The 12,296-nt window shown below is 39.2% G+C and overlaps 1 protein-coding gene across 2 annotated transcripts in view; it reads left to right on the forward strand.

The window, feature by feature from the left end:
- The window catches only part of asic2 (acid-sensing (proton-gated) ion channel 2), a 328,789-nt gene extending 318,620 nt beyond the window's left edge, over positions 1-10,169 (forward strand). For both annotated transcript variants that reach the window (XM_067476894.1, XM_067476893.1), the window contains 5 exons: positions 4,081-4,234; positions 4,934-5,025; positions 6,068-6,147; positions 6,645-6,713; positions 8,248-10,169. In XM_067476894.1, the coding sequence (XP_067332995.1) occupies positions 4,081-4,234; positions 4,934-5,025; positions 6,068-6,147; positions 6,645-6,713; positions 8,248-8,349 (497 nt within the window). In that variant the 3' untranslated portion in view covers positions 8,350-10,169. The remainder of the gene's footprint in view (positions 1-4,080; positions 4,235-4,933; positions 5,026-6,067; positions 6,148-6,644; positions 6,714-8,247) is intronic.
- Positions 10,170-12,296: the final 2,127 nt, after the last annotated feature.

Genomic DNA, 12,296 nt, shown 5'->3' on the forward strand with positions numbered 1-12,296 from the left:
CCCAAAACCCCATTCCCATTCTCAGCTGTGTGCAGTGCCGGTAGAAATTGGGGAGGGTTGTGTCCGGCAGGGCATCCGGCATAATAAATGTGCCAAATCAACATGCGGGCAATGATCCACTGTGGCGGCCCTGAACTCACGGGATAAGCCAAAAGGACAAAAATTAAAAAATAAAAATGTTATTCATTTGTCAGTGCATGGAAAAAATGCTACAGGAGATTGAACTGAGGTGCAAACTAAATCCACCAGTTCCTCACACACTGATAAATTAAATTATTTTATTATTTACTGTAATTTTTAAATGTACATGATTATTTATTAGTTTTTGAGATCTCTCAAGCTCTGAAATTTTGTCAGCTCTCAGAAATCTCTGGTTCCTCTTTGTGGAAGCTTTTGTGGAAAATAAAACACTGGAACACACTCATACTCATGAGGCTGATTGCAATAAGAAAATGGCCAAGAAATTAAATAAAAACCTTTTTAATGATGGATGCTTTTTAATCTGACCTTAGATGCAACGGTTAAATCCAACATTCGCTCTGATATTGCAGCTGAGATGAAGATAATTGCTGCAAACTCTGTGGTGTGGACAGGGTAACAATGACACAGACTAAGGTTGAATTGTTTAAATCTGTTGCTCAGTTTATATTAACCATTGTGTAATTTAATATAAAGTCACAACAGGCGAAAATTGCATTCAGTGTAATTAGATAGAGTAAAATCTTGTTATGTACCAGATGGTCCATCACGATAATTGCACGAGAAAAATGTGGCTTTTATGAGTGGAGTTGAGGAGTGTGAACAGTCTGGATCAGGCCATGTAACACTATAAGTTACCTGGACATATCTCCACTTTTCTTAATATGTGTACATCACACATGTTCTGTATGAAAACGTAAAAAGAAGAAGATGAGCACAATGACAAACCTGACTACACTTTCCGATCGGACTACAAATCCAGCTTTAAATATCTTTGGGTTTGTCCTACGTTCCCGTTCAGATGACTTCTGAGTTCTTTTTTCAGTTATAGTGATACATTATACTTATATTCAGTTCGAGCTGAGTGCATTTTAAACAGCCTCCTATAGTCTGTATGAGGCAGGTGAGAAAATTTGAAACATATTTTTGGACACATTCAGGTCTATACTCATTTTGAAAATTAATTGGTAGCAGTGGTATGGCAGAATGAATTAATCTACTAATTTAAAAAAGTATTAAGGCACTGTTAGCCTTAATACTTCTTCACAGCTAATTTGCATTTTTATCAGTATGAGCCCTTATTTGATGAAAAGATACATTTTACATATATCATAAGATGATTCAAAAAACCTACTGAGAAATAGCTGATTTTTATCATCTTCAACTCTTGGCCAGTAGGAGTTGAAACAACACCAGTGAAACTTCCCTTCCACCTCCTCCTACACCAGTCTCTCCCACTTCTCCCAATGCAAAGAAAATTATTCCTGAAAAGGCAGAAAGGTGCAAGTTTGTCTTAAATGTAGCCAAGGGCAACACAACTTTTTAGCAATCAGCATCAAGGATTCAGTCTCCCACACCATAAGGGCTTTCAGTGTAACTCACCAACGTGTCATTATCATCCACTCGAAATCACAAGTTACACTGTATAATGCAGGAGGACAAGGCTTCGGTGTTTTCTCTAGAGAGACTCCTTTCTTCTCTCTTTGCCCTCTAATTACCTTCATTTTTGGAATTGTAAGCTTTTCACATCACATTTCATCATATCACATCATATCACACACATACACACACACATACACATACATACATAGAGGGAGAGAGAGCTTGGATCATTGAATGCAAATGTATTCTAGTTTTAAGCTCAGTGCCAATTTGTTATACCCACCAGAAGATTTCTCACAGCAAAGTTTGATTGGGTTTTTCTCTCTCTACAAGTTTGTGAATCCAGTTCTGGAAACAGCAATAAAAATATTTTTAGTTGGAGACAGCTGCATCTGTTATCTATGAATAACTTGCTTATCTATCTCATTTGGTTTTAGGAAAACAGAGATTATTTATAATTATAGATCCACCCTGAACAGAAAGTTATGTTTCTATTTTCTGTTAGAGCTGCTAAGTGAGAGATGCAGCCCACCAAAACAGTTTTCTTTCTGTCCGGTACATATGCTGAATACATTATATGTATATGTACTATATGGTGGATCAGCATCAACATTTGGAAAAATATGAAATTTCCCAGAAACAATCCTAAATTTTACATTTTATATTTACATGTGTGTGAGAGAAAGGAGTGAGGGTGGACAAAGGTGAGAGGCATGGAGAAAAAAATGTATCATTTGAATGCACAAGGCCTTTTTCCTGTGTAGCCAATAATGTCTCATTTGAATAAATATAAGAGACCACTGAGAAGCCATATTGAATTTCCTCATGCAATTACGTGACTGTGTGGCCCCGGCAGCTATTAGTGCACCACGGGGGATAGCTGCCTCGTGCTCTGTGATCTGCAGGCCTGTCACAGAGCTGTCTCACTGAGAAATAAGGCTGAAAACCTTAACTTCTCCCTTGCTCGTTCAGAGAATAAGTGCAAGGGAGATTTGAAAAAAAGATCCAACAGGCGAAGTTTTTGCAAGTGAGAAAGGTATAATCTGTGGCACAATGAACTCAGATCCATTTCAATCTGTTCTTTGGAACTTCAAGAATTCAACTTGTGGAAGTGACTTGTGAGGAGTGTGAGCTGGAGAAACATTTGATGGAGCTATATTTGATAAGCTTGTGTCCCTCATCATTATCATCACTGCAAGAAACTTGGTGCTATGTAGGAGGCTGTGGGCTTAATACAAAATCCCCCACTGCATTAAATATATTTATTTTTTTCTCTGAGTCAAGCTGGCAGAGCAGAGCCGTGTTCTGAGCTTGGCATTTCCAAGTCAGGGCTTTGTCTCTGTCAGGGTAAAAGCTGTTTCGCGGATGCTGCTTAAGGGCATGTTTGTGTTTGGTGCTTTACATCCTCTCCCGTGACATTGACAGTGACATTGACTTATAAGGTTGTTTGGGCTTTTTATGGAGTAAACATCTGCAAAACTCCACACAGACACACTATGAATGGGGCCATGTGCGGTGTTTTTGTATGCTAGTATTTGTAGGCACAAAGTGGCATAAGCTTCAGGCCTGCACTTCAGTTTGAGAGCAATTGTTTCTCAGCAGTGGAAAAAAAAGATAATTAAAGTAATTACTGTAGCTGTAATGAGTGTCTTAAATCATTATTGCCACTAAACATAAGGTTATTTCAGCTTGCTGGTGTTTCATGTGACCAAAGTCATGCTGAGAAGAAATTACATTGGACTAACAACAATAACATGTATATTTAAATTCTTCAAATCTATAAATTATTCAATATGTTCACTTTTTCTATTAGTGCTTCAACTGGTAATGAACTTCAACTAATGTATTATTTATTCTTTTATTCTGTTCTTTTTTATTCTGTAGGATGTCATAAAGCTGTGAAAAATATCAGAGTTAACTAACGTTTCAATATTACTTGTTCTGTCCAACCAGCACAGAAGAGAAGCTAAAACAAGCTAAAAGCTATTTTTAAAATGTTTTTTTTAATATTTAAAATTTTAAATTCTCTTATTTAAATTGTCACAGTACCATAATATTAAATATACATTAAATATTGATTGCGATCTTTTCTTACCAATTATTTTCTCACATTCTATTACAATGCATATAGGATTGTTTTATTTGTGCAGATCATTCACCTCCTTATTTTTAATTGCAATTTGTCATTACACTACCTCAGTCTGTGCATAGCATGTCTAAATATTGATCGTTTTTGCTCGTTGGATATGATGTGTTACAACTACATCAGTGGCAGAATATTTGGGAATTAATATTTTGTTACTGTGCAGGTATTTCATTGCCCCTTTACTGCATTTATTCTGGATGTTTCAGTGCATTTTAGAGTATTTCTGGAAATGTCTTACTTGGTACCTAAAAGAACATTTTATTCTTCTTCTGGTCATCATCCTCAACACATCCTTCTTCCATCTTCTCCCAATCCTTAACTCCTTGCCTCTTTATCACTGTGCTTTTGTGAAGCTAAACTGTCAGCCGTGGAGAGCACTAACTGCATGTGCAGGACGCCTTGCAACATGACCCGCTATAACAAAGAGCTGTCCATGGTCAAAATCCCCAGCAAGACCTCGGCCCGCTACCTGCAGAAGAAGTTCAACAGGACAGAGAAGTACATCACGTAAGTAGCCAGTTTCTCTTGTATTTTGGTCAGAGAGAGAAAGAAATATTTATCCATGGGGTTAGGATGATAAGGTTGTCAAATAAAGCCGATGAACCAAATTGTAAGAAAAGGTCCAATCATAATGAATATTTCTTTTAAGTTAACTGGTAAAGTAGAAATGGCACATAAACTGACACCCACTCATTCTTATCATGGTTTATGGTTGTAAAATACTTAAAGATGTTCAGTTTCTGCAATCCCTTATGCTATCAGATCACATTTGTTGAGACATTTATTCACTGTCAGTCACCAACACAGGCAAATACATTTTGGAGTTTACAATTTACCTGATGAGTTGAACATCCAGAGAAAACACACATTAAAAAGGAAACTATACAAACTTCACACAGCAGGAAGCAGTGCAGACTCGGGGCCTTCTCCCTGCCGCCAGACAACAGAGCCAATGAGGCTCTTCACTGCCCACACTGTTTCTTATAATCCTTTGATTGAAGGTTTTAAAGAATCCAGTAGCTATGACTGACCATGAAAAGCTAAGCCATTGCAACAATCGTGTTCTCCTCCCACACAGTGGTCATGTTTCCATGGTTGCTGAGCTCAGTAACAAATGGATGCACTGTTTCTGCTTGTATTGCCTGCCAAGTGATTGCCTGTTGTGGGATTTATTAGGACAAATGCCCTGTCTTTTGCCTTTTGCAGAGACAACATCTTGGTGTTGGATGTGTTCTTTGAAGCTTTAAACTATGAGACCATCGAGCAGAAGAAGGCTTACGAGGTTGCAGGCCTGCTGGGTAGGTTTAGTCAATATTACTCATACTTTTTCCAAGCAGGGGGCCCTGGTGTCTCAGGGCATTGGGCTGGGATGCAGAAGGCCACCTGGATCGAATCCCAGGTGTGCGCCCGCCCAGCCCTCAAGGGCCACTTTGGTGCTGGTCCCAAGCCCGGACAAACTGGGAGGCTCACAACAAACTCAGGCCAAATCAACGTGCGGTACACATTCGTCTTTGGCGACCCCTAAAGGGACAAGCCAAAAGCCAGTGATCTTTTGTTGACTTCTCATTTTCCAAACCTGCATCCAGACACAGCTTGTTTATGTTTGTAATTATGCGTTGACCCTTGGAAAATGACATACCCTGACTTAAATGATGACTTATTCAAAAGTTGACAAACCTACTGATAATGTTGTTATACACAGTACGAAGCCATCAAAGAAATGTCTACGTTATTGTAATGGTGCAATTTACTGACAGCAAGCCAATTTTGACAATCTGTAAAGATGGTCAAACTCAACTCTCTAACTCAACATCTCGAATTCAGGTTATGTGAGATGTTGTGTGTCATGACAATAATGACAAAACCAAGGTCTGTTATTATCTGACCTGAACCTACAACCTATTTCTGTATCAGATCAATTTTGCCAGTTTTTTGTTGCATAATGCTGCAGACTTGAGCCAGATTCAGGTTTAGTTATTTTTAAATGTTATTTATTAAGACGTTTCTCTCCCTGAGCAATAGTTATGCGTGGCAGTGTACTGTAGTGGAGAAGGAACATAGATAATATCTTGTGCTCCAGTTGCAGATTTTTGATAAATAAATGATGAAAGAAAGCAAAAATCTAGCCTTGTATTTAGTAGAGGCTCCATATTTGGCTGTGCCATTGGGTTGGAGACATTTATTTTCACCATGCGCACAATGTCATGTATTGATGGAAATAATATAGGCCAGAAGTGATTCATTCCAGTTAGAGTGAGGGGATCTATTAAGCTCATTTTTTCTACTTCTCCTTCCCTCACTTCTTTCTCTCTACTTTTTTCTGTCTGACTCTTTACACAGGTGACATTGGAGGACAGATGGGTTTGTTCATTGGAGCCAGCATCCTCACCATCCTGGAGCTGTTTGACTATGCCTATGAGGTCAGTCTCAAAAGGTTTTTTTTTTTTTTACTTTCGTATACCTGTTGAAACTAATTACTCCCATGCAGCACTCCTCTGCAGCCTCTCACAGTTTTTGTCAGTGCAATAAACTTTTATACCACATGTTTTTGTTGTTAATGAAAAGAGATGAAAAGCAGAAAAAGAGGCAGATTTAGTTTGCCCCTTTAAAACATCTCGTGCTGCATTCAGGAGCACAGGCCTCTGCCAAGCACATAATAGTCTTCACTGCCCCTAGGGTTTTGAAAGACGCAGAAAAAGCAATTCTAATAGCCATAATTGAGTAATGGGATAAGGGAGCCTTATATTGGTGACATTAAACAGTTGTACAGCAACTTTTCACAGCTTTCACGCTGAAATAGCTGACATGATGCACTTTGTTGACACATTTGCTTACTTTTTACTTTTTCTTTGAAGTGAGATGATTCTGTAGAGGAAGTAATTAAAGTAGAAATATAGTATATTCCCCTTATTTGCAGGTAGTGAAAGACAGACTCCTGGATTTACTGAGCAGAGAGGAGGAGGAGGAGAGTCACGGAGAGGATGTGGTAAGAGCAGCTTTTAAACCTTTATTTGTTAGTCTTCTTCACAAAGTGTTCTGCGTAAGTGGAGCTCATTGATTCTGCGTTATTTCACTCACTCTGATCTTGCATATCAAACCTTGCCCTATTCCTAACCCAAGCATGTGGAAAGAGTAGCCTAGCAAATCTAAGCCTGTGTTCAGATTCACAGTAGCATGCCAATTTGGCTGACAAAGCTCTACTCTTTGAAGGAGCTCTCAACAAATCAGAACAACAAGAGGGATTCTGCTGGAAGAACTAATCCCCCCTTTAACAAACACCTACATGAATGCCAAATCTCAGTTTAATCAACAGATGCTACAGTATACAGGAGAGGTTGGGATGTTGGAGCTGTGGAAGAAGTTGAGACATCAATATTTTCTTTCAGTCATCATTCCCCCCGTGCTGAATAACTATCCTGCAATTTTTTATGGATTTAGAGAAGTTTGACAGAGTTCTGCTTTGGCAAACTTTCACACTAAAATCAACATCGTTGACCCGCTGCAAACTGTATCAAATCAACAAATATAATACAAAATGGAAGAGAAACAGAGGAGGAAGCCCTTTTACAGGGTGGACAGAAAAGCAATAAATACAAACAGAGCAACAGGGCACATTTACAATATAGACAATCACAAGATTATAGACATTTACAGTAAATGTTGGCATTTATAACTTACTGGTACCCAAAGCACTTTACACTGCTTCTCATTCACCCATTTACCATGTATGAGAAGGTACATTATGACAGAAGACAGCGCCTCCATCTACAATAGACCTAGAAGGACAAGCTATACACACGAGGCAAACCCATTCACAAATATTGGTAAAAAACAACAACACACAGAATAAGAGACAATATGGACAACAAGAAAACAGGGAGGAGTGAGAAAGTGAGAGGCAATGTATAGGCTGAGACTCCTGAGGGCAAAGTTTCAGATTGAACCCATCTAAAATTGAGGCACCGACACGCAGGAGAAGAATCATCCAATTTTAAACAGCACGCTCTACTCGTCTTTGAACTGCTGCATAGGAGTGATGGTTTACAGAAGTTAGAGATGGTACATATATTTCGGAATAAACCTATGCCCTGTTTGACTAAACCTAAGCATCGAGGTGTCATTGTGTTGTCAGTCATAGCAGCTCAGCGATGAGTTCAACAAGTCAACACCTCATCCTCGGCAACTCCTTTTTCACAAGATGTACAAAATCATTTTAGGTAGCGATTTACCTTCCAGGTCGCTAATAACAATTTCTTAATGTGAGTTTTTCTTACCTTTACATCTGCATCCTCATTTTGCCCATGTGTTTTTGTGAAAATAATACTTAATATTCACTTTAATGTTAAAATTGAGCTTTTAGTTAGTCAGCCCTGTTATTACTTTTTTAATTACTGTGATTCTGCTATGTTTTTCCATTTTTAAATATTGCCCCCGACTACCTTGGTACAGAGCTAGAATATAAAGTGCCAGTAAGTTTTGCTTTGACCTAGCACTGTGACTCTTTCAATCTTTTTTCCCAGAGTTCCTGTGACCCAGTGGCAAACCACTCAGAGTCCATCAGCCACACTGTGACAGTCCCCCTGCAGACAACGCTTGGCACTCTAGAGGAAATTGCCTGCTGAGGCCCTCGCCCCATCCCCTCAGAGCCACACAGATACAGCTGCTACCTCCACTGGGGGGCGCTACATCCTCTGTTAGAGCACAGAGCAGAGAGACAGGGACAAGGACAGGGGCTGGTCCGGGGACAATGCTGTGTTCTGTCACAACGCCCTGTCTGAGGCACTAATAGGGATTAAGGAGCTGTCAGCTGGACTTATCAGCCCTCTCTGTCACCCTGCACTGCATCGTAGTGGGAGGGCGGCCTCTGTTGTGCCAGACCTGCAGAGTCTCCGTATACTTGCACACAGAAAATCTGAGACTGGGTGGAGTAACTACCCATGAAGGGGGTTCATCCCTGTGCAACATATCTATGTAACAAACACATTCATATGTCGCTCACTGCCAAATGAACTGTACAAAAGTGGTTTAGAACTGTCCAAACTGCATGTGTCGATCTTTCTTGCTCTCTTTGCTGATGCTTACGCTGGACTGCAGTGTAGCTTTACTGTACATATGTGCCATTTGTCTCTATCTGCAGGAGAGGCCTGTGACAGGGCCCTGATTAGATATTGAACTTTGAATGTACAGATTGAACATATGGTTGTTTAAAATCATAGTTCAGATGTGTCCAATCCATCTTCGTAAATCGAATGAGTGATTTAAAATTTCCAAGTTAATTATCTTGGGTTAGAAGGTGTCGGTAATGTAATAGCATTATGCAGAGAAAAACAGTTTTGCTTTGTTTAATCAAACAGATTGAAATCTTAATATTTTGCAATCCACATTTTGCATATTTTTTCACCTGTCAGTTTCAGTTGAGTCTGTATACCAGAAGGCATATCTGCTACGTGACTCCCAGGGTGCTAAGCTGTTCTCTATAGACATCTTTAAAGGGATGTCATACTCTTACTGTTAAACGTATCTGAATAAATGACTGGCTTCTGGCTGCTAAACCTCACCATTGCACCCAGCTAAGTAAGGCAGAATCTGAATTTATTTACCTGCCAGACATTAAGCCGTGTACAAAACATGGCAGTAAATGAATATGCCCAGGGTGGTGTCAAACTATCATTTCATTAGGAGAATGTCAGAGTGATATTTCGAACAGCTATTACAATTTTATGAAGGATTTATGATGCAGCCAGGAAACATTTTTAGGATACAGGGTCTGCTATGTTATGGTGTAAATATCTCTGTTTTTCTTTAAAAAAAAAAAAAAAAAAACGGGTACCATGCAGACAGGCCTGAAGCAGATCTTATTTAAAAGAACTTTGGTATACCGTCTAATGTATCTGTTAATTTTTTTGTTATGTAACAGAAGCACCTTGGGGTAGTTCATGATGAAATGGACACACTTTGGTATGTGCACCAGGAATCCTTTTCAGTTCAGGTTTAGCTAAAAAAAACAACAGTTACAAACTGTACATGCGGCTTTACACCAAAAGCTTGTGTGAGACCATTTGGACGCTTTAGTGTATCTGAGTTCTCTATTACTAGTCCATGAACATCCTAGCATGGTCTCTGTCATCATGTCAATGTACATGTACAGGTAGGAATGAATTCAAGTGCTTTGTGAGACTGTTTGAATTATGATTTCCCATCTGTGACTCAACCTGCTGTCTCTGTGTACTATCTCATGTTGTAGCTTCAGACAAACATAATCCTCAACTGAACTGCGGGTGTGAGACGAATGTGTCTCACTTCACTTGGTGGCAAGTGGCTGGTTCTTCTCTCTACTTTGGCTTCAATTGTTATCACGGGACAGTGTTTTCTCATTTTGTGATGCAGCATACAGTGTGTGTTTTTAATGTTAAAACAATTAAATGAAAAACATTGTTTTCTAGTGCTGGCATCCTGTTGTGACAAGGCTAAGCAAAATAAGTGGATTTGTACAGCAACATTCAAGAAGAAGCCAAGGCAAAGTGCTTCACACAAAGTCTGATATACACAGAAAATACAAGGTGATATAAAGAAGCAGCTGAAAGGGTTTCAAAGCAACAGAATAAAATCTAGGAAAGCAAGGCCAAGAGTGTATGGGAAAACACATCAGGGTTTGGAGCTAAATGCCAATTAGCACTGAAAACCCAAAGAGCAGCTGACACAGTGTAGGACAGAGCAGTGGTTTGAGAAGCTAACATAACCATTGCAGGCACACAGGTAGCATTTCTGAACAGACCAATAGGTTACAGTACGTTTCAAAGGAATCAAACTGAAAGACTGAAACAGAATAAACACAAAAAAATAAAAATTTAAAATAAAACTGCAGTGCGGAGCCGGAGAGGAGACTTGTGAGTGCTTATTTGCAATTGTTATCCAATGTTATTATTTTATGTCAGAATACGTAAAGCTGACTATTTTGCAATTCCCTAAAGTAAGCACTCTCCTTATTAATGCTTCAAAAGCTTATTATTTCCTAAAACCTGGATTTCTTAGCTTGAGACCCCAAAAGAGAAATTGTCACGTCTTCGCAACCTAAACTTACAAACTGCCTTATTGCCCTAACGTCTACATTTACAGACCTCTGATAAAGAAAAAAAAAAAACACCACTGTCTCTTTGTCCTCCTGCTGAAAGACAAACAGACAGACAGAGCCTTGTTCTGATGATAGATGGTGACTGTAGATTGAAGTTGGTGTGGATTGGATAAAATGTCCCTTCAGTAGTGCTCAAGATCTGCTTACATCTCACTTTCAGTGTAAATTCCCAGTGGCACAGATGAAGAAAACAATTTAACAGAAAACAAAAACATGACTGACTTACTTTTCTGCTGTCAAATCATAATCTTCTGAAAGTCTCTTCTCACAGCAAAAATAATTTTGACGTTCGGAGACTGCTTTGTTTGGAAATGTCTTTCAAATTTGTTCATTTTTAAACTCCATTACTGAGCAACTCCCAACATCAAACACACTGAGGTGTCTCCGCTCTATTTTAAATGGCTTTAGTGAAATCAATTTCATTAAACTGCTACCTTGTATTTTTGTTTCAACATCACGCACATGGTCGACAGTAAAAGAATCCCAGAAGTCACGCTCAAGGTTAAATTAGCCAGAAGCTGAGCTCAGGTCCCTGAGAGTGAGACTCACACACACATCTGAGCTTCATAGACCAGCGTGGGAAAAGAAACCCTTCTGTTTAAAGTAGGGAAACAAATGAATATATTTCTGCATTATCATGTATTTTTCTCTCAATAAAAATGGTTCTGTCACCCACTTTGTGTCGTGACCCCACAGTAAGTGTTATAAAGGTCATCCTAGGGTTTTGAATGTGCAGTGCCCTTTGACTTATTTTCCAAATATGTCCTCAGCTAGTCTTTACATGCTAATGTACCACGGCTGTGATTTCTGCCGAGGTTTGGACAGTGACCTTAGAACTGACTCAGGGATGCTCTCCTCTTTTTTTAAGTAGGAGTAAGGAAGACTATAGGGAATGAGTTGGTACAAAGCCCCTGACAAGTCCTGCAGAAAGAACTGCGAAATAACAAGCCATGGTGGATCAAATGGTCGCTTGGCAAGGTGCAATTTCCCTCTGACATCTGTGCTACATGCTCTTAATATTGGTTGAAGTGTTTCCCTATTCAGCATCAAATGATTGCAACAGCTCGGACAATGGGGGAGTCATGCCACAGCAACAGAAAAAATCAGCTTGAAACCCGATTTAGTTTGCTGGTCAGGTTTTATTAACCATTGCTACTTGTAAGACAACCGTGCAATAGTAGCAGAGAAACTGGAACTCAGTTCTCTCACCATGGCTACACATTTGTTTTATCAATTCAGTCTAATAATGCCTTCAGCCATGCACAAATGAAAGAATACTTTAATGCAAAGGGGTAACATTCAAGTTGAAGTAGATGTTGTAAAATTTGTAGTAGTTCATGGATTTGCTGTGGGCTGAGGATGAGGGTCTCATAGGGACTGGGAGTTTAGTTTAACTTCAGAGCAAGCAGCAGTTGCATTTTTTGAGTTAACTATTCT

This window comes from Channa argus, chromosome 15 (assembly GCF_033026475.1).
Source record: "Channa argus isolate prfri chromosome 15, Channa argus male v1.0, whole genome shotgun sequence".
Classification (NCBI taxonomy): domain Eukaryota; kingdom Metazoa; phylum Chordata; class Actinopteri; order Anabantiformes; family Channidae; genus Channa; species Channa argus.